We start from the raw sequence: 25,522 nt of genomic DNA, 5'->3' as shown, positions 1-25,522 counted from the left end.
TAGTGGTCAGTTGTCGCTATAAATCAATTCATTATTTTATTATCATAATATAGGAATTTAGCATTACATAATTTAAATGTCATGATTTAGTTTTAGAAATAGGGCAAATCAGTAGAACTACAGCTGAAAAAATACACAAGTAACAGAAGATTGGGTAATTTATAGCTCATTGAATCACTCCTTAATAAAATAATAACTCATGTTCAGGATCAAGGTAGGAACACTGGGAACATCTACCACAGGGTTTATTTATGATGTCTTTGTCCAATAGGCCAAAGATTATCATTATCATTAACACTTTGCATATCCCTTCAAGGGTGTGCCACGCAGCTGAAGAACAGCTGTTTATACTGAATGTGTTAATGTAAAATGTCATGATTGGTTAATGTATTCTGTGTGTGTGTGTGTCTCCACAGCTGCCCCTGTGTGGGTGACAAGACCTCTTGACAGCTACTTAGAGGAAGGTAAACCAGGTTTCCTTCACTGTCACGCTCAAGCAAACCCTGAACCTGAGGTCACCTGGCTCCGCAACAACATCATGATCACACCTGAGGTGAGTTAGCACACACACAAACACACACAGTGTGTCTTTTTTCTGACAGGAAAACTCAATTGATTTAGATTATTTTGTGATATAACAGAATTTGACTTAAAATTAAAAAAACACCCTTTTTTCCTCCCCCCCAGGACTCTCGTTTTAAGTTGTTTCCTAATGGCACCCTCAGGATCAATAATGTAGAAGTTTATGATGGACAGATGTACGGCTGCGAAACCAAGACTGTCGGCGGCCGACTGTCTGGGCAAGCGAGAGTTATTGTGCTTGGTAAGCTGTGGGGGAATCACTCGGTTGATCAATATCTACAGTAGATTATACATTTCAAGTTATTCCCCAGACTGACTGAATGATAATTTGTAATGAGTGAAATCTTATTCAGGGTATAATGAGTCATACAGCACTGAGAGAAAATATAAAACAAATGTGGTCTTGCCCGTAGGCGTGTGTGTGTGCATGAGTGTGCGGGTTTCCTAAAATAGGAAGAGTGTGTCCATGTTGTGTCTCTGGGCGTCCTGCAGGACACCCACGGAGGTGTAAAATATGACTCATGCCCGGCAGCTTTATTCCAGCCTCCATTTTAACACATTACCTCCATGATAAATTCCTATCTGCTGCTACAGAGTTACTGTGATAGATGGCCTGGCATGTCAGTGTTTTGTCTGGCCAATCCCTGTTAATGTGATCTCAGCCTCAGATAGACCTCACTTGTTATACTCATCAGATCTGTGTGCCTGTAGCCACATTTCCCTGAATGTGTCTGAACATGATTTGCATCAGCTTAGTGTCATTTCATCTGCAGTGTGAGTTGCACAAAAGAGGCTTTGACATGCACTGCTCCCCGCTTTTGTGTTTACCACATATGTAATGTGCGTGTATTGTTTTGACTTGTGTTTCAGAGAAGCTGAAGTTCACTCCGACCCCCCAGCCTTCTCAGTGCCTGGAGCTGGATAATGAGATCACCATCCAGTGCTCTGCTAAAGGCAGAGAGATCCCCACCATCCGCTGGACCAAAGCAGGTGTGCACGTCGCTGGCTTAACCATAGCTCACACTATCTTAACTAAGATAAGGATTGACTGTTTCTGAAGGAAATATCTCATCCGAAAAGCAGCAATACACTTCATTCCTTTGTGACTAATGCTGTTTCCAAAGGAATATGTGGAGACCTGTACAAAATCTGCACTGTACAGGATGTGAGGAAGATTCATCATCATGGATCATTTCTCCCTTCATCTGCGTTAGCCATGATGGAGTCGATTTAACTTGACTTCGACATGCAGAGACAGACACAGCCCTGCTAACCCCCCTCGTCCCTGTGTGTCTCTCTGTCTCCCCCTGTAGATGGAGGAGAGCTGCCGCCTCACGTGGAGCAGAGGAACGGCCAGCTGCACTTCACCAAAGTCACACGGAGCGACGCCGGCAACTATACCTGCATCGCTTCCAACAGCCTCCAGGGGGAGATCAGAGCCATGGTGACCCTCACTGTGGCCGGTAAGCAGCTCACTCAGGGGTCAGGGTCACGCTACCATATAAATGATCGGTGCCACATCAGAAGTGCTTGTGGTCTCAGTACTTCTGTGGGTGGTTTTATGAGGAGACAGTCATTGATCATTATCATCAAGTGGCAAATGCAGCAGCATTTATTGTGTGCTTGGCGGTCTTTTTATACCCCAGTAATGAATTGCTTTTGGGCTGTAGAGTGTAACTGAGAGGATGTTAACCACAGTCACCACAGTCTGTAAATGAGATGTTATGGCCCAGTTGTTTTGTATTAATGAGCTTGTTTGTGTCTCCATGTGTTTGTTCTTGTGCACAAATAGTGTACATTCGCTTTAAGGTGGAGCCAGAGAATACAACAGTGTACCAGGGTCACCAAGCCGTCCTGCACTGTCAGGCCACCGGCGACCCCGAGCCTCACATCCACTGGATGGTTAAAGACAAGACGCTGGACATCAGCAAGAACTGGAGGTACATGAGACACTTCTGTGCAGCTCAGACGTTGTGTATTAGGATTACAGTTTGTAATTACAGGTTCCAAAGAGAATTGATGCAGTTTCATTGCTGTGCATTCATTGTAGATTTAGCTTGTGCTAATATAGTATTACACACCTGAGTACAATGGGCCTTATGCAAGAACGTCTCGTGCAAACAGATTTGCTCTTAAGTGGCATGAAAGAGGGATTTAAGAGAACCAGTAATGCTTTCTCTCAAGTGTGAACAAAATTGGTTGAGACCAGTTGCACAAGTCACGAACAGATGCCTGCCTCCCTCCACAGGGACATAAAAACATCTTCACAGGTTTAATGCCTTAATGTGAATTAATTGGAGTTTAAATGTGTTTCCAAAGTCAACCAAAATAAAGACTAATAATAATATTTGAATTACCATGTCATTGGCTTGGCAATTTACTGAAAGTTTTGTTTGTTTTTTATATGTATTGGCATATTTTGGCACGGCAGCTTGTACATTTCAGTCGTCAGATAAGTTGTCTCATTCCAACAGCTGCCTCAGGGTTTTTAGGCTGGTCACTGTCCATGTGAACATCTGTCATTATAACACCTGACAGTGTAACATCACCTACATGAGCAGTGTAATATTCTGTTGTCCATCTCTGTGACTGTCACATATCCACTCGACTGCCTCCTGTCTAAGTTGGCTTTGCTGATGTTTTTCAGGCTCTAACTTCATGTCAAACCATTCTCTTCTCTTTCTGCCACAGTGCAGCGCTGCTCAGTTGACAGCTGTACTAATAATGTTTTCTAATCTGTTAAGAATCCTCTAATATCACTATTGACACAGCTGAATCTGTGCCTCTCTAATCTTAAAATTTTTGTGAATGAAACCTGCCCACAAACAGAGTGCAACAGGCGTCCTTATATAACAATTTTCGGGGTGTTGATTATGCTAATAGTCAAATCTCACAAACGGCCATCTGCTCATGAATAGCTTGCGTTCATCGACTGAAAGAAGTGATGTATGGGAAGTTTGTGCAGCTAAACTGTGAATTTCAGAATGTTCCTGGCCTCCTTCTACTCTTCCCATCTTGTTTGCTGTGAATTGACATCCAGATCTCCACCTTCATCTTTGCTGACCTTTCTGTCTTCCAGGTTCCAGAAGATGCCCAATGGCTCCTTGGTGATTACAGATGTGACTACAGATGACACAGGCAGATATACCTGTGTGGCCGGAAACAGCTGCAGCATCAAAGACCGTGTGGCTCAGTTGTATGTAGTGGGTAAGTTTATCACACACACACACACACACACACACAAAAACATATTTACACAAGTTTCCTTTATCAGGAACAAAGGAGCACACATGAGGCATAAGCCACAATCACAAGTTTAGGATGAAAGTATTAATTAAACCTTCACCCTCTGCATGTCATCCATCTTGACAGGTTAATAACCATGGCCACATCTCTGACGCCACGGCTGTCACTGAGGTGATAGGAATGGGCAGACGTTAGATCTAATAACGCTTCATACACTGCGGCTCTTTATGTGCTGACTGAAGCTGAAAATTACAGTCACACACTTGTACTGGTGTCCCATATCAACAAATTTAGTAGCAGGACAGAATTCCAGATTAGTTCAAAGTAGGAGACAATTGAATTTAGTTGTTTCTCAAGGCTTGTCAGGGTTAGCGTGACAGCACAGCACTGTGCGAACTCAGGAAAATTTCCTTTTTATAGGCTTTATAAGCTTAAAAAGGAAGGGACAAGGTTAAACTTTTCAAATCATTACTCTCATGGATCTGTAACATGGAAAACCATGTCTTATTCAAAGAATATGATCTGCATATTTGCATCTACTTTTTCACTCTTGCAGCTTTTATTTCAAAGCGCCTGTTTTTGGAAAAAAAATTAGCTTAAATGCTAAATACTTCTAAAACAACAAAATGTTGTGTTTAATGATGTAACAGAATATGTTATGTTGATTAAAGGTTGTGATGTGTTGACAACACGTCAAGTACTTTTTCAGTGCATAACTAGTGCCTGTGTCCAGCAGACAAACCAGTTCATGGCAGTGAAGAGGATGAGGACAGGGCTCCTTACAAGATGATCCAAACCATCGGCCTGTCGGTGGGAGCGGCTGTGGCTTATATCATTGTGGTGCTGGGTCTCATGTTCTACTGCAAAAAGAGACGCAACGCCAAACGACTGCAGAAAGGCCAGGACGGAGAGGAGCCAGAGATGGAGTGTCTCAATGGTATGACTGAGAGATGGAGGAGAAAGTGAAGGAATTTGTGGGTAGACAGTTAGGGAAGGTTAAGTTAGTAGTTGATATTCCCACAACTTCATGTGTTTTGAAGCATTGTTGAGAAGTTTAGGATATTTGCTGCCATCTAGTGTTAATCCTGGGTGTTGCATTTAACATATAAAATGTTAGTTTGATGAGACATCAGCTGTGTCTCTGTTCCAACCTACACACCGTCTCTGAGCAGAATTCAGTATATTCAAAACATATATGATATACATACAAAATACTTTTTTCTGACATTTTTGAGTGCGTTATGGAGAAGCTGCTCACAGCTTCAAAACATTAAAACTGTTTATGGATGATGGTGGAAAAGTTCTTGGAACATTACACAACACAACAAAGTACTTTTCCAACTTCTTTATTTTGGAAAAACATTTGCTTTCTCTTTATGAAGTTTGAACTGGTAGTCCAAAGTCGCAGTTTGATTTACATTTGACAGTGTAACTACAAACTGTATATTTTGAAGATGAACTAGAATGACACTCAGTAGAGCACATACTTCTGCCAAGACCAAGCATTTTCTTCCACCAGATCCAGATGATCATCTGGATCTGCTTCAGATTGTACAAACTCATAAATATGTCTGATTTTTTTGCATCAGGATCCAAACATTATTTCCTTAGACATGACAAAAATGTTGAAAAATCTCACCGTGTGTTAAAGAAAGTGATAAAACAAATTCTGGGTCCACCTTTTTAACCACATCAGCACCAAATTTTAAGTGGTTCTTCCCTGGCCGAAGACCCATCCCTCACCAGGTTTGCGCAAATCAGTTCAGTACTTTTACATAGTGTTGCTTACAAACAAATGTGGGTGGAAATATAACCTCCTTGTTAATAAAAAGCACATACTGTACAGAGTTTGTATGCAGTATGGAACTGGGACAGAGCAATAGTGGCATATGTGCAGACACCATTTTGTCTTTTTGTTTTTTCAACATCCCACACTGTCTCAATGTGTACTCAATGTAATTTCTAAACATCGTCTGTGCTCGAGCTTCTTTAACACTCACCTTAGATCAATATCCATTGAGATTTGCACTGTGTATGGCCTTTGACCCTGGGGTGTGTGTGTTGCGTTCATCAGGCGGGGCTATTCAACAGAATGGCCACACCACCACTGAGATCCAGGAAGAGGTGGCCCTCACCAACATGGGTACCATTGCAACAACGGAGAAACGCCACAGCCACATCAACAACGATAAGCTCCACTTTCCACGAGCAAACCTACAAACCATCACTACTTTAGGTAGACTTGTTGAAACAATTCTGTTTTGCAAATATTAACTGAGAATGAAATGGCCTGACCTTAAAGCTGCAATGTAATAGTGCGTCCGGGCTATTCACCATATAAAAACAAGATGTGTGACATTGATTGCTGAGCATCTGCTCTGACATGTGCTTTGTGGTGGGTGAATGTTTACACAGGTAAAGGGGAGTTTGGCGAGGTGTTGCTATCCAAGGCTAAGGGTATCGAGGAGAGCGAGGAGGAGACGGTGGTGCTGGTGAAGAGCCTCCAGACCAGAGATGAACAGCTCCAGCTCGACTTCCGCCGTGAAGCTGAAATGTTTGCCAAGCTCAGCCACCCCAACGTCGTCCGCCTGCTGGGCCTCTGCAGGGAGGCAGAACCCCACTACATGATCTTAGAGTACTATGACCTGGTAATTACACAGCAGCAGAACCTGGCACACATGTATCATGATGTTTTGTTTTATTTTTTTGCCTGATGTAACGCATTCTGTTTTTGCTTTCATCATCCCAGGGAGACCTTAAGCAGTTCCTGAGAATTTCCAAAAGCAAAGATGACAAGGTCAAATCTCAGCCTATCAGCACCAAGACCAAAGTAAGTGTTGAGTGTCGCACCATGATTGACAACCCATAGCATACTGCTCACCTTCTGCCGTGCAAATAATACAACATATAAATTAATCAGTTTAGGCATATATTATAATACGAGTTGTGCTGTTCCCATTCCTTGTGAGCTCATGTTCCCTTAAAGCAATATTTAGGCATTTTAGAAAATACTTTTGGTGAGAAGATCAGTACCAGTCTGTCTGTATTTTAAGCAGAAAGCTAGAACCCTTCAAAGGTAAATAAAAGGTAAAAAAAAATCCACCTAGCAGCACCTTCAAAGCTCACGAATTAACACAGAATACCTTCTTTGTAGAAAGAAAAATGAGAAGTAGTGGTTTTAGTGGGGTTATGACTATTTCTTGGAGTCTTGTTGTCACTGTCAGGTTGCCCGGCAACAAGAGGAGTTTTTTTCAAATAAGAGCTAACTAATTTCTGCTGCCATTTTAAACTTATTTTCAAAGTCACATTACCATAACAGTTCCTTTGTTCTATGTTCTGCTGTTTCCTCTTCAGGTTTCCATCTGTGCCCAGGTGGCTCATGGGATGGAGCATCTGTCCAATCATCGTTTCGTTCACAAAGACTTAGCCGCTCGAAACTGTCTGATCAACAGTCAGAGGCGCGTGAAAGTGTCATCGCTCAGCCTCAGCAAGGACGTCTACAACAGGTCTGTCAGAAAATAATAATAATAATCCCACGCTCAAAACATCAATTACAGTAGAATGAATAAGTGAATTCTGGGACATCTCTTCGCCTTTCATCTGGCTAATCATCTTGTTTCCATCTCCTTGTCATTTCTCTTGTGTGCTTGTATGTAGTGAGTACTACCACTACAGACAGGCATGGATCCCACTGCGCTGGCTCCCAGCAGAGTCTGTGTTTGAGGACGACTTCTCCACCAAGTCTGATGTGTGGGCCTTTGGAGTGCTGATGTGGGAAGTGTTCAGTCATGGGGAAATGCCACATACCAAACTCAGTGATGACGAGGTTCTGGAAGGTCAGTATTTTTAGTCCAGGTTCTGATTCAGCAGACAACAAACAACATGAGAAGCTCTTTCCTGAGAAAACATCGCTATTGGTGAATCACTTGTTTGAATTGTCAGTTAATGTAAAATAGAGAGGTGACACATTTGTGTCTCCAAACAAGGATTTTTTCAGTCAACATCCTCGTCTCCTTGTTTCTGATTTGGTTTAACCGCCTTCTCTGTGCTTATCCTCCACTCCTCTAGGTCTGCAGGCAGGGAAGCTCAAGCTTCCCATCCCAGACGGATGTCCTTCCAAAATCTACAAGCTAATGGTGCGCTGCTGGGCGCTAAGTCTCAAAGAGCGCCCTTCCTTCACAGATATCGTCCACGCCCTGGGAGAGCTACCCTCTGACAGCAAAGTCTGAGACAACCATAACCGCACATGAGAGGGGAACTTTTACCAACATCTCTTCCCCAAAAGAAAGACAGGAATGCTGGATGTTAGTCTCACACATTTCAGGGAAGAAGGTTGAGGAGAAAACACTTTTTTTATATGCATTTCAAAACATGGCTGTGTGGATAAGACTTCTTTGCTATATCAGTGGAAACACACTCGCATATGTGTGGATGGCTTCTCGTGAGCAGTGCCAGGAGTTTACCTTTGCCTTAACCGCAGCATGGATGACCCTCCCCTCCTGTCCCTGTCTGTGGTTCCACTGTGACCCTGCCTGCCTGTCTGCAGCCGCTCTGTCCCAGAGACACTGTTTCACGGAGCCTCACAACCTCAGTGCCTCTACCCCTCCACACACACACGCACTCGCCTAAACTTCCAACTGCTTTGTAGAGATTTTAGTTACATTGCTTTCACTGGCTCTGATCAAATAAAAGTTATTGGACAGAACTTTAGGAAAACCCCTTGAAATTTAGGTTCACCGCTCTGATAAGTCCTCAGTGTTTTCTCATTAATTAGAAAGAATCTTGAAGGGAAAGTGGGATATAATGTGACTTCAGTGGAGCGTCGATGCTTCTTTAATATTCTATCATATTCCACTTAGGAGTGTGTTGAGTGAGATTGTTTCAGCTGGTCTGCTTGAACTTAAAATCCAGTCAGCTGCATCCTGAGTCTGCCACCCTAATCCTGGAGGAGACACACAGCTACTCTGACAACCAGGGACCCACCACCATCCTTCGGTGTGTGTGTGTGTGTGTGAGTGTGTGTGCGCGCCACTGAACTGTTCCCATGCTACAATGTACGTTCAAAGTGGAAGAGGAATGGGGTTTGTATGAAGGTTTGTTGTCGTGAGGAAACTTGTGGAAAAAGTCATCCATGTTATGATAACAATTCAGGAACAAAAAAAAAGATCAAGTTTATAGCCAAGGAATATAATGAATGGATGAGATTGTGCTAGTGTGGGCTTTGTATGTTTTTTTGTTTTTTTTTTTATGAGTGTGTTCTGTTTTTGTATTAACTTTAAGGTGCTTATTGGTCACTACCTTTGGGTAAGAATACCCATTATACCACATTAATGTCATGGTGTCTCAGTTGCAGGGATACAGCCTATCACTGTTTAATCCGCAACATAATTTCTTCAGAGGTCCAATCACAATTTCCCTCTCGGTCCAGTTGTTTTGTGCAATGCTGCAAAGTGGACCATCACACCAGGCAATGTGTACATAATGTAGAAGCCATGCACTAACTTCACTTAAAAGAATATCCCTCTTTATCTCTATCATGTTGTGTAGAAGGACATGCAGGCGCCTGTTTATTTATGATGAAGGTCCTGTCTTTTTTTTTTTTTTTTAACTATGTTTATAATAGAAAGGTACTTCTCTGATGCTATGTATTCATTCTCATGGTCCATCTCCGTGTGCGTTCAGTCTGGTAACCAGCTGAATATGCTAACACAAAGTACAAAGGAGGTCAAAAGAGTGACTGCTGGTCACCAGAACTCATTTAAGTGCCTGGTAAATGAAGGATTATCTTAACTATTTCCCTCTTTTTTTACATTATCTAATCAAATGCAATGGCCTTTGTTTATGAACTTGTTTTTATACGTTGTTTTTAGTGTAATGTTTTGTTTTTATGAATGCTAGGCACTCACACCTAGACCTCTTTTTTTATCTGCTTCAGCAAATGTTCACAGTAATCACAGATATATACAAAAGTATACATGCTGCTGTCAATAAAGGTTCACAGTGTTTTTACCCATTGTGTTGTCATTCCTAATGCAGTTGGCAATGCAGCTTCAAGAACCACATCCGTGACAGTTTTTTGGTGTTTTTTTGGTGTTTTTTTTCTTCTACCCTGGTAAGTTCGGTATGGAAACCAACTGAACTTTCAAATAATTTAAGCTTGCTTGAGATGAATCGCACTGAACACTCCCTTTAGCCCAAGTTTATGTGCTAATGCAGTTGCAAACATTTTGAAACGCATAAAACCAAAATATTGTGAAAAGGATAACGGAAATGTGTTTGTTTGCTTCATTCGTTTTAAAAATGTTACTACTTCTTAGCCAACTGAAGTGTTTCCATCATTGCTTCTGCTTGAAACTACATTACCTCGCAATACTGTGTTCAGTAAAAATAACAAAGGTGACAAAATGTTCACCTACCTCCATACAAGTTGAAACAAGATTTTCATATTGTGTGTAACAACAGCTGAGTGTAAGTACACCATTAATCTGAGAACCTCCCTTTTAATAGGGTCACAAGTAATAAAAACTATGCAGTTTATAGCTGATGTGGGCTGTTATTTGTAAGAGCACCTAAAGTCATAGCCCTTCTTTGTAGTAGGAAATCCAAAGAGTTTTCAGATTAACCACTAGAGGGTGGGGTGGTACTTCTGTAGGTCTTTAAAACCTGACCCCAAAAGCTTGCCAATTTTTTTTTTCTTCACATAATTATGTTTAGAGTTTAATAGGATAACATAGCCTTTTATAGCTGCAAAAGATACTTCCATTATGAATCCATGCTGTCTTGTGTCAGTGACAGTGTTCTACTTTCATCTGATAAATGTCATTATTTAAAATGTCAGCTTTTATCTGTCCACAGGCAACTTCAGCAGGTCATCATTGATTATGAGGCATCATGGGTCTCCTCCTCTAAATTTTGATAAGAATTTCCCCTGTATTGTAGCCTATGCTGCACCTGGTTGGTGTGCTGCAGCTTTATAGTGATGGATGAAGAGGCTCAACTTCACACATTGATACAGACAATGAGAAAACTGATTTTCATAGCCTCAAAACCTATAATGACAGCAGTCATTCGATGTGTGTTGTCATGTGCATAGTTTTATGAAAAACCGAGGTTAAGTCTCAGAAACGTCAACTCAGTCAGTATTGGGATACCATAATAACCTCTTCCAGGTGCATATACACTTTAGTGAGCTCCTGTAAAAGCCTTTATATTTCAATAAATATCCTCCTCGCATCTTTCCAACAAATCTTGGATGAGAAACTTTCAAATACCACAATACATGGCATTTGTTTTAACCTGCCTGGAGTACCAGTGGGGTGGCGGTTTATTGCATCATTAAGTACTATCAGATCAGTTGCCAGACACACGCATAGCTCAATTCACATGTCAGTCTCACAGAAGATTTAGTTAGTAGGAAAAGAATAGGTGTAAATAAGATAAATGGCTGAATTTTATTTAGCTGCTTCAATATGGTGTGTATGCTGCGCTCACTGTAATGACGTACACTACTGGGACACTTGAATAGAACAGAGCCATCTTTAATGTTATTAGTAACACCTGTGCTTTTCCTACTATGTTGTAAGGTCTGCTGTGAAAACGGCCTGCTGTAAAAACTATGCAGGATTAGAATTGGTACGTGGCACAGCTACTTGTTTAATACAACTTGCATATACATTTCTTTCAAAGACAGTCATTACAAATAATTATAGGCTCTGCTTGAACAGTGTTGTTGCAATTCTTGAGAAAGTCTGATATAGGTTTAACCTTCAACGTAAATACCGTGTGATAGGTGAGTATATTCTACTTTTTTGCAGGGGAAAGAGATTAGTTAAAGTAAAAAATAAAAACAGACACAACAGACCTTCACATTTGATTGTAAGAATAATCCTTGACCTTAAGTAGCCACATCTGACTGTCTGGATTTGCCTATACATAGGCTATATCTACTAACTATAACACAGTACAGAATCAGCTCAAGACCTTCAGCCAGCAGTGATGTATAAAAAGATATTCTGGCATAAAAACTTTGGGAAAACATGGGTTTATGACATAGCGCAACCTGTGGGGAATAAAAAGTTGGATGTTCTGTTATTTTGGTGCCTCTGCTTGTCCACTGTGACGTTGTCAGTAGCGCAACCATTTTGGTATTTATTCTAATGAGTGAGTCTTATTGACCAATGACAGCGCTACTCAGATAATCCTCAGCCAATCGATAGGCGACGCTGTGACTCACCAAATAAGGAGAGACAGCACCAAATAAGGAAACATTGTATCTCTTTATAAGGCGGGAAGTAGTTCCTCGGTTGTAATATTACTCCGCTGTCGTAAACACCGTTCTAAAATTAGACATTTTTATACATTTCTGAACCACAGGAAGAAAGATATTGTGACACTGAATGAGTAAAAATAGATAAATCGATATTAGCAGGCCTACAGTAGCGTTACTTTCGGTTCACAATGCGGACTACGCAACATGGCGGAGCCGCATCGCGGGCGTTCTTCGCGTTTTCCTTTTTGAGAAAGTGCTCAGAGTTTTGGAAATAGAGGAGGAGGGTGAACCAGCTGAGCCGGGGTTGAAGGTTTTGGGGGCAGCATCACTTTCGAAAGTTTGTTTCGGTTATTTCCTGGAGTCTCCAAACTATCTCCTGGCCTGGTTTGTTTACATTTTGTGGCCGAGGCGTGTGTGTGTTTTATCAGTCACTTACGACACAACGCGCTCCAGCTTCTTTGGCTGGTGTTTAGAGACTCGGTCCAGTAAATAGAATGTTACCGAGCCAGGTTGGATCTGCACCATCTGGAAACGGGTCAGCTTCAGGCAGGGGTACCACAGGACACGGTTCGGGGATTGTTGGTAGCGGGATCCGTCCCGTTTTGGTCAGGGCAGGGCAAGCTTTAGCTGGGGTCAGCGACAGCACTGGTGCTGCCGGGCGACTGGGGGAAAGAGACGCCATCGGGATGCTGGGGGCTAATGGTCCAGGGGGTCCGAGAGGTACGAGACCGGGGAACGGGACAGGGGTGACACCTCTACAGACCGCCGTCCAGGGAAACATGGTGGGGTTGAACACGGGAGTTGTGTTGCCTCACGGAGCCCGGTTCGACCCGGACAGAGAGAGTGCTCCGCTCTGCAGCGGCTCGGATAATGACTCGGACTCGGGAGATGATGACGACCCCGTGGGTTCACTCGGGGACAGCAGGAGAGGGGTGAAGCGGGAGAGAGGGGAGATGGAAGCTGCGGTGACGGGGCAGGAGGTGGGAGTACCTCCTGGAGGTTACGGCATGGTGCCCGGAGGGGTCGCCGGGGCAAAGCCGGGAAAGAAGACACGTGGGCGCGTAAAGATAAAGATGGAATTTATTGACAACAAGTTGAGACGCTACACGACTTTCAGCAAGAGGAAGACGGGTATTATGAAAAAGGTGAGTCAAATGATTGCCTTTGGATCTCATCCAACTACGTAACATTTGATTAGAGTGTCACTCAGATGTTGCTTGGCCTACAAATACTGCAGTATAATCTATGGCGCTTTGTGTTCATTACTTCATGGAAAACAGTGTCGTAGATTACACCATAATTACCTGTATAATCAGAACACCTGTTGGAACATTTGTATTGTTAATTATAATAACCACCAGAAACTAATGAGCTGCAGTAAATCTAATTTCAATTTCTTTCTCAAAAGACAAACAATAGTGGCACAAACTGACTGGATGTGAGGATGTCATAGCATTTATGACAGGCCACGGGCTTTAAATAAACTTGAGCAAATGACAAATCTATTTATGACCATGCCCACCCCCAGCTATGGCACACACATGGCCTCTCACTCACACACACACACACACACACACACACACACACACACACACACACACACACACACACACACACACAGATTTCCAGCAGACTAATTCATACACACATAGCCTAACACCTTAGTAAACTGACTGACAGGCCTAGAACCGTCGGAGGTGGTTTCCATCGGTAGCCATCAGTGCACAGGCTGTTCCCTCTGCCACTGTGAAGCAGGGCTTTGCTTACAGGCAGCAGCCATGTGGTAATGAGCAGCAGCGGGCCTGTAGGTGCCAACAGCTGACCCAAATCAGAGGACAGTCAAAGAGCACTCAAACAGAAGAGAGAATGCAGGGACTGTCTGTGCATGCATTATGGCAGTGTACATTGTGGTACAAGCCTCATACAGTTTTGTTTTAGTTTTGTCCGGTCTGACAGACAAGCAGCTGTCATTAAAGATGGCACAACTTGCTGCATGGTAGTCATAACTGCCCTTGTACTGTCTACTAAGTTCAGCACCGAGCCATATTTCACTGGAAATGCACAACTCAACCACACAATCGCTGTCATGATAAAGTATTGCTATGTGGCATTTGGCGTCAAGGCATCCAAAGTTGATTATTTGGAGATGAGGTCAGCTGTTGACCAGAGCCACAGCAGTTGTTTTGCTGTAGACATGGCTATCTTTCATTATGACTTTAAATAAACACTTGTAAGCCATGCTTTATTGTAGTGCAAGAGTTTATCTGTCCTCATGTTACTTTGAAGCGCCTGTACTGTGTACTCTTTTGTATTTCTCTCTCCTTTTTTTTTTTTTTTTTTTTAATTTATTAATTTATTAATTTATTTTATATATCCCAGACTGTTGTCGTGGAAACTGGGGTGTCTTTATGTAGGCTCTTGGCAACATGAACACTATTTGACACACTGTGGGGATAGAGATTTTGAAAATGTTGCCTACACTATGTCAGCCATCATAGAAACTGACAGGTGGGTGGAGTGGGAAGATTCATAGTAGACTGGTTTCAAATCGGTTTCAAGGATGAGCCTCGTTTCATTTGAAGGATGTGGTGAGTGAAGTCTGTGCCCTCTCTTCTCCTATCTGCCTTCGATCATGTGAACGCTTTCTCAATACAGCATTATTAGTGTTTCACAGGATTACTCAATTAATATTGGTGGTTCCTGTTTTTGGTTCCATTATTTGTCCAGAAAAGGGCACGTTTCCATTTGAACTCTTGCAGTAACCATGCTCAATAAACAATTTTTTATGGGAGACGCGTTGACTTGTCATGGCAAGAAAAGCACAAGTGTAACTAACAACATTAATAGTGGTTCCATTCAATTTAGGTTTCACAAAAACCTATGCGAGTGAGATGGCATGCAGAACACCAGGACTCTGAAACTGGTTTACCCAAATTGAATGTAGTCATTACTAATGTTATTATTTACACATTGGCTTTTCTTGCGTACCTTGACAAGTCTAGTGCTGACACAATTGGTCAGTTAATTGATCGACCAAAAGTTAATCAACAAACATTTTTGTTAATTATTTGTCAAATGATCAGTGGCTCCAGCTTTTTAATGTGAAGATTTGTCACTTTTTTTTTTTTTTTTATATATATATATATATAATTTTGAATGCATTATTTTAAACAGTTGGTCAGAAGATATAAGCAATTAGAAGACTCTACCTTGGACTTGGATTAATGATTAATCACAAAAATTAATATTTAATCTATAATGGAAATGATCATGAGTTGCAGCCCTGGACATGACTGAAATGAAAAGGGCCTGCAGTTAGGAATGCAGTCAAAACTGTTTTCATACATACATTTCTGTCAATCAGCCAATTACATTCTAGACTAATTGTCTCAGCACTACTTCCGGTGCCTGCAAGCCACAGTTACTGACTTTGCACCCTTATATTGCACTCTTGCTTTAGGTCACTCCAACAGATGTTGTTGAGGGATTTAAACTAGTGCCTGTTTAGACTCATGACTTTGGGACTAATGATCTAGCTACATCAGACAAACAACAACAAGACGAAATTTGAAAAATAAGGCCACATGGATAACAAGCCTTGTTTTGTTTCTGTTTTGTTTTTTTGTCATCTTTGAATTTCACAACTGTATATATCCATGTTAGCGCTTGTGAGTGTGTCTTTTGCTCCTTCTTTAGGTGATATATAGGCTCGACGAGAAATTTGCACGTTGCAGAGGAACCAATTACAGCTGGAGCTGACCCCCCAACACACACACACACACACACACACACACACACACACCCTGCAGTCATGAATATTTATGAGAAAATCAGCAGAGCAAGGAAACTTATTAAAGCATTGTGTAGGTCTAGTTTGTGCCGCCACCTAGCACACTTAAGTTGACAAATTAGTCCTTCTCTGTCTTGGACGCAGGCCAAACATCAGACTCTGTTGTTAGACACCCCTCTGTAGCTGCTGCACAGCCAATCAAGGGACACAGTGGACGAGGGTGACTAGAGCTGTAGTTCATTACCTGCCTCTGAAAGGCTGTATTAGCACTGGGTAAGGTGAATTATACAACCAGCCAGAGGTTCCTTCAACACTATCCTTCATTACACATAGAATAGCTCGACATTATAGAAGTTTGAAGTGTTCAGGTGTAATAAACACAGTATAGCATTGAACATTTATAGCAGTCACTGGTCATCATTGGCCTTTCTGTTCTCTGTCATCACATTATCACACACAAAAGTCAATTATGTGGTCAGCTTCAGCCAGCATGCCCATTTATAGAGGATTGGACTGATGGGACTTATAAGGAAGATAGTGTTTAAGAACAGTGAGCATGATGCAGTAGACTATGGTGAATGCACAGTTTTATAACGGCTCAATAAAATCCTTTTAATTTGAATGTGATTTGTCTCCTCCTCTTTGCTCCGTCTGACAGAGTATTACGCTCCAGCTTACAATTGCACATCTATCAGCTAGCTCCGGCTGCGCTATGTGCACCAAGGTGATGGTAATGGTACTGTGCCTTCATAGCACCAGAAGCATCCTCCACATAACTGATGACTCATTTAGATAAAAAGGCCTTCTCAGGAGTTCACTCTGAGTGCTGTGTGTGAGTGTGTGTGTGTGTGAGAGAAAGAGAGAGAGAGAGAGAGAGAGATGAAGTTGAGTCTCATTGTTGTCTGCATGCTGTATAATGAATGACAAGGCAGGCAGAGCGTGATGGTGGCCTCACGTTTCACAGCCAGCTACCTCTGGTGTTAAGAATGATTCCTCGTTTCCGCCGTCAGGAGTGCTACCACTCCCCCTGCCTGTGCAAGCCAATCCCCTGCTGCAATCAGTCTCTCAGCTATATCACACTCTCTATTCTGGGAGCCTTATCTCATGTTATTTTAGCTTCATTTGTGCTATACGTCAGAGTTCACCACAGGGGTATTTTGAAACACCTCACTCCGTTATCAAAGAACTGGGGATTACGTTAAGTAACTCAAAGTTTTCTTGGCTTGAGAATTTTTTTTCCTAGAGGTTCATCTTTGGAATCTCTTACAGTCCCTCCTCCGTTGAGATTACTTTGTGTATGGTGGTGTATGTGTATGAAGGTAATCCAAGCCCTAATTTGGTGAACGATACATACATGATGTTTGAAAGGACCATTCATTCCATCAGATACTCACACTTTCTTCTTTCTCTTTCCCAGGCCTATGAACTCTCCACCCTGACGGGAACCCAGGTTCTGTTGCTTGTGGCCAGTGAAACTGGTCACGTTTACACTTTTGCCACCCGCAAACTCCAGCCAATGATCACCAGTGAAACGGGCAAAGCCCTGATCCAAACATGCCTCAACTCGCCGGACTCACCACCACGCTCTGACCCCTCCACGGACCAGCGCATGAGTGCCACAGGCTTCGAGGAGACGGACCTCACCTACCAGGTGTCGGAGTCGGAGAGCATGGGCGACACAAAGGTGAGAATTCAAAAAGTGGAAAGGTCTGCTTCTATAGACAAAGTTAAGAATGCACTCCATCTCTTTTGGGTAAGATCACAGTGAGGCTGCAGCTGTGAATCTCCAAAATTGCATGCACTCATTTCTGTACCTGTCACCACAGCCCATTTCTCTTACATTCAGCAACAGTGGTGCTGGAGTTAAAGTTTTTCTGACTCACTGACTATCTGCTCTTTAATTGCAGTTCAAATTTTGAAAATAAAAAAGAATGGATAAAGTACCATAAAGAGTCACTAATGGATATATTGGGAAATCTCTCCAGAAAAGGCTCGACAAGCACACGAGGAGAGCAAATAAATCAAACCCACAAGCAGCTGCAGAAAAAAATCTTTGTCCTACTGTAAACAGTTCTGAACTTTCGGCTGTTATATGTGAGGCCTCTGTGTTGGGCTTGTGGTTTGGTTCTGAGCACCAAGTCATTTTTTTTTTAGTTAGACCAAAAAAGCCTCGGTGGTCCTTCAAAGGGCTCGAGACTGAGGGGAGAGGCAGATAAGATGTGGGGTATTATTCTACTCAGCTAAAGGGAGCTGACTACGTTTTACCTTTCTGACCTCTCATTCAGGAGGCCCTCTCTTAAAGATAAATCACAGCAGGTCTGGGGTGTATTAGGATGAGAAATATGCAGCCTGCTGTATGGAGGACTTTGGTGTTTATCTTTGATTTTGGGATGGTGCTGTCTTCACTGAGCTAGTTAAACAGAGATTATATTTCTGAGAATATTGGAATATTGGAAAATAACCATGACAGAAATTCATTTAGGATATGATGAGGTTTTTAAAAGATGAATTTATGCAGTCTTCATTGTTGTGTCTTTGTATTTCCCCTCTACGTTGCTGCGAGTGTTCTTAAACTTTGAGTGTTTGAGAGTTAGAAGTGGAACGATAAATTAATCAGCAGACACACTTCAGCGTCCACACCTTCGTGCAATCACGTGCTGGAAGCTGAGATTCCCCCCATTCTTTACACGGCTTAAGGACGCCCCTTTGAAGACAGACACTTCGAGGCCTGTTTGCCTGCGTGCCGTTTTTGCAAGGCACTAACTAACACGTACCATACACCGTCAAGGATGAGAGATCAACCTTTGCACGTTAAGCCACTCTCATGCCCGCTCTCCTCATTGATAAAAATTAGATTCTGCCTCTGTTGCCATATATGGTATGGTTTCCCTGCCTGTTCTCTTGGCTGAGGCCCCTCACATTCCTTATAAGCTGCAGCTGTCTTTGGAGTCCTGTGATTTCTTCCCCCCCCCCCCTCACTCATTTAGTGATATGGAGGGGGAGGTATGGATGTAGATATGAGTGGGTGGAATGGAAACATTTGAACGATACTTTACGTCCCGTTTCATGTGATGTCTGTTTAGGTGGCTGTTAGTTACACTCTGACCTCTGCCCCCCGCTGCAGTTAGTGGGAGTGTGGGAGTCCAACATGGCTCCCCCCTGAACCCTCCTCAACCAGAGGAACCAGTAGAAATTTTCATTGTGTTGTACATGTCAGAATCAGTTATGCTGTTATGACTCGGGCATGGCAGGTGGACACGGAGGTTTTCCATTCTGAGGGATCATCTCCGTGCAGTAGATCTGTTGCGTGATCGCCGTGTGCACCTCTGCAGCATCTGGACACTGTTCATCAAGAGAGTAGTATGTCATACATACAGTCCAAGCTAGTCTAAACAGTTCAGAGTTTGCGATGGCTGGTGGGGGAAGTGGAGGACATTTTGGAGACGCACAAGAGCGTGAAGTAAAGTAGACTCAAAAAATCAAGTGACAGTAGTAATTCTGGGGCTTACATGGTGTTACTTTTGCAGGATTAAAAAGAAAATTAAAGTGGAAAAGTATTAAAACTATTTAAACAGCTATTGGTAATGTAACTAGGCATCCATTTTGAAAGAAGATAAGAAGTAGTCTGCCACATGACCACCTGTAAACACCACAGCATGTAATTTTGGTATGGATTGCACAAACAAGATATAAAGTGTTAATTAGTGAGCTTTAGAGGTGCTGGTAGATGGATTTTGTTACCTTTGGATGGAGCCAGGCTAGCTGTTTCCACCCGTTTCCAGTCTTTATGCTAAGCTAAGCTAACCAGTTGCTGGCTATAGCCTGATGTTGGTTGATTGATTAGTCTTTAAACATTGCAGTTGATCCTCTTCTCATTTGACTCGATGCCGAGGATGCTTCTTTTTTTCCCAAAATGTCAAGGTGTTCCTTTTAAATATTGTGAATAATATTCATTATATTTAATATTGTGAATAATGGGCTAATTGCTGCCACAAGCTGTTTCATCATTAAGTTTTAGTGTTAGTCCTTCAGGATAATAGCATTGTCTAGCATATAACATCATTGATGAATTAGCTGTCCAGTAACGGGCCAGCAGTTCCTTCTTTCCCTCAACATAAACTCTTCCCTACACCTGTCCGCGGGAATGCACCACTAGCTGGGCTGTTGTTGGTCTTCGTTTCTGAACCTCAATGTGGGAAAACACGGCATCTGCTCTGGAAATGTTGTTATATTTTCCTGAACTATTCACCACAATTAGTTTCTAAATTAATTTTAAGGCGACAAATGGGCCGTGCAGTTTCGGAGTCACGCTTCGTATCACACCACAACTTGTTTTCATAGCTGATAGCTATGTGTGAGTGTTTGTTAAAGTATGGGACTTTGAAAAGGCCTGTGAGTCACATTATTATCATCTAATCATCTGCTGATTGGTGTGATGCATGGCTACATGGGCTGAACTCATTCTTGAGTCTGCGTCAGACCTGACACCGCTACTGAAAATTGAGCTCTCGGGATCATAGTGGAAGGCACGCACTTCTTTCTCAAAACATCATTTGGCATATTCGTTCAGCAATCACACCGGGAGGAATCATTATTCCATTGGGAGCGCCTTTAGCTGATCAGAGAGCAGCGTTAAGATGATAAGTCATTAAGTTTAACGTGTGTGACTCACTTTATGTCTGCAAAACCCAGCTTTTCTATTACTACTGCTCTCTCAGCTGAAAGCAACACATTCAAGACTGTTCTCTAAGGGCTGTTTGAATGCATTTTGGGAAATATAAAGTCTGGTGTAGAGGGGAGTGAGGTATGTTGAGGGGCAACTAGGGTGCACCAGAAATTAAAGGCCAGCACTTCACCAACTGGGCAGATTTGTATCTATTGTGCCTTCCCTGCATCCCCCAACAGATCCTTGGATTGTTTACAGCTGCTTCTTAATATTAGACGAGCCGAGAGGGCAGATGTTTTTATGTGTTTCGGGATTATTTTTGGAAAGGGATGGCAAATCCCACAACTCCTGTTTTTGCTCAGAGGATCCATGTTAGCACTAAATTCTAAGTATTGCAGGATCCTCCTCCCTCCTCCCTCCTCTCACTTTCTCGCTCCCTTCCTCCCTTTGCTCCATCCCTCTCTCTCCCTCTCTCTTTCTTTTTCTCTCTCTCTCTCTGTCTTCCCTCATTACCACAAATGACATTTCCATTGCCACTGTAATGTTGCAAGAAACACTGACCTGAAAACTTCCAGACTGAGGCTGTTGTCTTGACCACCAGCTGACATGTTTGTTTTTCCCTGTGTTGTGGCTCTTTAGACATACTGCGGCAGATTTGACAGCCTCGCTATTCAACATATTGTACATCCATGAATGTGTATGAATTTGATTTGGTCTCCCTAGAGAAATAACACTGATTTGATAATTAATTCAGTCTTAACTGGGGGGACTATGCTTAAATAGATAAAGTGTTTATCTTTTTACAACTGTCTGCTGTTGTTCTGTCTAACTGCTGTTGTAAGGGCAGAGTGGTGGCCTGAAGTAGGTGAGCAGAGAGAATCACTGAGATATTGGAAAGTTAATTTACTCAGATATGTGCTCTTATCACAGGGCTGCCGCTGAGCAGCGAGGTGGTGGTGTCTGAGGGATTCTAACTGTGTCGGCAGGGAGAACAGCATGTTGGCTGTGTTAGAGCTGTCTCTTATACACATCTAGCAACTGGACAGGTCAGCCGCCATTGGCTGCACCTCCTCCACTTGGGCTGCCTTGCCTTTTTTAGCAGTCCCAAATGGAGCTGCAAATTCCATGTTGCTGGCAGGGTGACAGACTGGGAGATGGGAGCCAGCAAATGGGAGATTAGACGAGGGCCAGCCACCAGTAAACTGCAACACTGGACTGGCCTGCCAGTTGTCACCTTCAATTTGGAATGATTAATCCCTCCATGAATAGGGAATCATTTGTGTCCTTCTCTTTTTAATTATTCTCTCATTTCCTCCTCCTTTAAAACAAGGTCCTTCGTATGATGTCTGTGAATGTAAGAAGGGCAAATGAGGCTTTTATTCTTTTACCATATATAGAACTCCTCAGAAGGCACAAAATTTTGGAAACCAGCATATTGAAACAACTCTTAAAGAGAAAACGTTTAGTCACCTTTGAGTTTTTGTAGCACCACTACCAAAACCTAACCTTAAAAGTGTGTAAATGAGATCGCTGGTGTCTTTCACGGTTGCGATTGTTAAATTCTGCTCCCTGATCCTTTTCATAGTAGGATTTCTCATATGTTGACAGGACAGTATGTATAATACTTAAGATCTCTCTGTTGCTGGAGTAAAATAATGTCCCTCTCTGCTAAAATGTATTACATAGCATGTTATAGAGGGTGCTCTCAGAGGCTGTGTAGTCTAGTCTGGAGGATTCATTGCTTATTCCAGACGACTCAGCCCTCCATTCGCACGACTATAAATTGTGACTTAATTTTTTATGCTCTGGTATCTCATTATACCAAGTGGAGTGTTTCCCCAGGTCGTGCTCTTTTTTTTTTTTCTTTTTTCAAAGCAAGGAGAACAGGAGGGAGGTTGGTTTGAAAACATGTGGTTAAAAGGGGGAATCTGATATAAATCTGTGAGATACTATTTCCTCTCAAGCTGATTTATTATCATAATGCAGAATCAACAACCCAACTCACCTAGTATCCAACAAGTAGTAATATATGATATTATAAAATAATAAATATACTGTAGGGCTGCAATTTGCTAAATAAAAGATTATTAGCTTTAAAAGATGTCACAAATGCTCATCAAAATTTCCTGAAACCCTGGGTGGCATCGTTAAAGCACTCCGGCCAACAGAGAGAAAATAACCTGCAAACCATTAATTGACTAATCAACTAATTGATTCAGGTTTAATATAGTATATTGCGTAATATACTGTACGTATGTTCCAGAATGACTGGAGCTGGTTTCCATTTTTACTCATGGAGATAATATGTATTAGTGTGTACGAGTGTATCAGAGGGAACAGGAGATGGACAGGACTTTAGGAGGAAATGAGAGTGCTGAGGCTGTGGCTACATCACAAAGATGATTCTCTGCTCTCACTTCTGGTCTGAAGGAATGCATTACACCATTGTGGCCTATGTTTACTATGCACTGCCTTGACTCTGAACTAAAAGCCAGCGCTGTTTATGGACTGGCCAGTTGAACAGGAGACACATGGAGATGGTCTAACAAAGCAGTAGGTCAGTGGAAGCTCTCTATGTAGGTCACCGAGATTGTAGCAGTAGGCTCTTAGATCACCACAGAGGTTAAAACCTCGATGCTCAAAACTGGTTTTCGACCTTCTGAGGCAGAACTGTGCTCCGAGTATAAAGGTATATGTTTCTCCACTGAGCAGTGTGACATGGAGAAGCTGGAACACAGTGACCTTGTCTCTGTAGAAAGCTGTGTTGTCTTTTTGACAATTGAAAAAGATGACGCGACTCGGTCGGTTTCCGGAGCTCAGTTGTTCAGTGGTGAGAACTGCTCAGCATCAGATGGCGGCTGTCTTTGCACGTGGCCTCCTGCTGCCTCAGCTGGCCTGCAAGGAGTTAATTCCCCCTCAGAGGTGCTCAGGTTTCCCGCCAGCTGTCTGTACTCTCAGCTGTCTGTACTCTCACCCCCATCCTGTCCCCTGTCCCGTACCTCACACAGGTCTGACTCTGCTTAGCCTGCCACACACAGACACACACTCTCAGTTACCACTGTGGCTACAATGTGCTACTTGCCGCTGTTAGCTTTCTTGATGTATGTTATCTAATGTGGCTGGAGTTTTCTTCTGCCTTCATTGGCACTATCATCTTCTTCTGGTACCATCTTAAAGAATTTTTTTTTTTTTTTTTTTTACCTGTTATCATGACGTACAGTAATATCTGTAACGCCTCCGCCAGTGTAGAGTTGAGTAGTCCCCCATTTGTCTTGTGAACATTAATGAAACAACCGTCACTTTAACTCAAAATCTGAAAGTCTCCCCGGAGAATGAAGACGTGGTGACAGCTGTGTCACAGTCTGACTGTCAGCAGTCACTGTGTGATGAATAGCAGGGCTGACAGTTGTATAGTAAATGGATTGTAAGTTGTTGTTGTGTGAATTTATTCAGTTTACCCTTTTGGTCGAAAGGGCAGAACAACTGTGAGTCCTCGGTGTAGCCCCCCCCTCCAACTTTCCAGCTGCTGTTTAACTAAAGAGGTAAAGGACCTTGGACCGTCAGAACCCCTCAGCAGTGCCTGGGTCTGAGCGGCAGACGAGCTAACTAACTGCTCTGTACTCTGTGGCACTGTTTCCCTGTTGATTCATAGCAGCTTGTATAAGACAACACCTGCTTAGCCATCTGTATGCCTAGAAGACTCTGAGTTCGCTGCAACACCCTTGATCATTTATTGGTTATTAATTAAGGAAAAATCTCCAAACATTGCATAGTTCTATCTCCTCAAAGGATTTTACAGTTTTTTATTAACTGAATTTGGACGGTTGTGGACCAAACAACCCATCAAATTAAACTCATACTAAAAGACTTTATTGAATACCAAGATGCGAGTAGACTGCAATGTGGCTGAAGACTGGGAGCTCGTCTGTACAGTAGCTCCACCTCCATGTTTGCATGATAGTGTGTGGTTGGACGGCCTTATCAGTTGAGTCCATGCTGGATCCTCCAACTCTCACCCATGTAATCAGTCACATATAAAAACCAATAGTGCTTTACTAAGAGAGGTTGGCCTTGCCTGCTCACACGCTACCTTTCTGTTATTCATAATGAAAGTGTCAGAATTTCAAGCTTAGAAGTTGTAACACAACTCATCCTCTTGCTTTCTCATAGTAAGCCTGTCTGTTGGGACACGTGGTTTTGTTTCCAGACACTAAACCTGGATCATTTACTCACTATTTCTGTTACACTGTTGCACTGTGAAGAGTGATTTGCATCATGACACAAACTTTGTCCCAGTTCCGCGGCTAGGACACAGCCACCAAAGATATGTCCCTTGTAGGACCTGATTTAAATGCTGACCCTGCACCTTCTCTCCAAATAATATTGTCTAGCATCAGAGTCAAAAATTATGGTTTTCAACTTGTAACATCAAATATCAATCAAATAAGGCTGCCCTCAAACAGCCAACTAAGTGTAACTTTGGCAAACTCCAGAGTTTTGAGTGCGAGTTGAGAATACATGATGTACAACTAACATATAGTGTACCAGGTTAATGGTAAAGACAGTGTAACTTGCACTTCTATGAAGCTGGGATGACTCAGAAGAGACAGACATAAAAAGAAATTGTCAAAATCAAACCAGGAGGACGGATATCCAAGATATCCTGACTGATAGCCCCTAGTGTGGGTCAAGCCCAATCAAGCAATACTGGATCCTACGTTTCCCATAAAACATCATTTCCTCAGAAGACGTTATGAAAATGTTTTCACAGACTGAGTTGTACTATCCATGACTATTTAATTACAACAAAGAGTGGAGTTTATGTCTGGCCTCCATTATTTACATCTTGCAATCGATTTTTTTATTTGTACAGTTCGAGTGATGGCCAGTGATCCTGGTATTTCTTTTAATATATTTTTGGGCTTTAGTAGATGGTATGTGGTAGAGAGCAAACAGGATGGGGGGGGGG

At 42.4% G+C, this 25,522-nt stretch overlaps 2 protein-coding genes across 6 annotated transcripts in view; both read left to right on the top strand.

Annotated features, from left to right (window-relative positions):
- ptk7b (protein tyrosine kinase 7b) overlaps nucleotides 1-9,837 on the top strand; it is a 73,520-nt gene extending 63,683 nt beyond the window's left edge. Inside the window, exons 8-20 of one of the 2 annotated variants that reach the window (XM_023411728.2) lie at nucleotides 417-553; nucleotides 688-823; nucleotides 1,453-1,572; nucleotides 1,896-2,045; nucleotides 2,375-2,522; nucleotides 3,662-3,789; nucleotides 4,562-4,765; nucleotides 5,903-6,064; nucleotides 6,244-6,476; nucleotides 6,578-6,658; nucleotides 7,183-7,334; nucleotides 7,486-7,664; nucleotides 7,897-9,837. In XM_023411728.2, coding sequence (XP_023267496.1) covers nucleotides 417-553; nucleotides 688-823; nucleotides 1,453-1,572; nucleotides 1,896-2,045; nucleotides 2,375-2,522; nucleotides 3,662-3,789; nucleotides 4,562-4,765; nucleotides 5,903-6,064; nucleotides 6,244-6,476; nucleotides 6,578-6,658; nucleotides 7,183-7,334; nucleotides 7,486-7,664; nucleotides 7,897-8,057 — 1,991 coding nt within the window. In that variant the 3' untranslated portion in view covers nucleotides 8,058-9,837. The remainder of the gene's footprint in view (nucleotides 1-416; nucleotides 554-687; nucleotides 824-1,452; nucleotides 1,573-1,895; nucleotides 2,046-2,374; nucleotides 2,523-3,661; nucleotides 3,790-4,561; nucleotides 4,766-5,902; nucleotides 6,065-6,243; nucleotides 6,477-6,577; nucleotides 6,659-7,182; nucleotides 7,335-7,485; nucleotides 7,665-7,896) is intronic. The other variant, XM_023411729.2, reaches the window with a different exon arrangement.
- A 2,515-nt stretch (nucleotides 9,838-12,352) lies between these two features.
- srfb (serum response factor b) overlaps nucleotides 12,353-25,522 on the top strand; it is a 22,028-nt gene continuing 8,858 nt past the window's right edge. For 2 of the 4 annotated variants that reach the window (XM_023411750.2, XM_023411751.2), the window contains exons 1-2: nucleotides 12,353-13,242; nucleotides 17,305-17,571. In XM_023411750.2, the coding sequence (XP_023267518.1) occupies nucleotides 12,592-13,242; nucleotides 17,305-17,571 (918 nt within the window). In that variant the 5' untranslated portion in view covers nucleotides 12,353-12,591. The remainder of the gene's footprint in view (nucleotides 13,243-17,304; nucleotides 17,572-25,522) is intronic. The other 2 variants (XM_023411752.2, XM_023411749.2) reach the window with 1 other exon arrangement.

The sequence above is a fragment of the Seriola lalandi genome, unplaced genomic scaffold (assembly GCF_002814215.2).
Source record: "Seriola lalandi dorsalis isolate HSWRI2012SDOR001 ecotype SW California unplaced genomic scaffold, Sedor1 jcf7180002054470, whole genome shotgun sequence".
NCBI lineage: Eukaryota > Metazoa > Chordata > Actinopteri > Carangiformes > Carangidae > Seriola > Seriola lalandi.
This window is presented reverse-complemented; position numbering and strand designations above follow the sequence as displayed.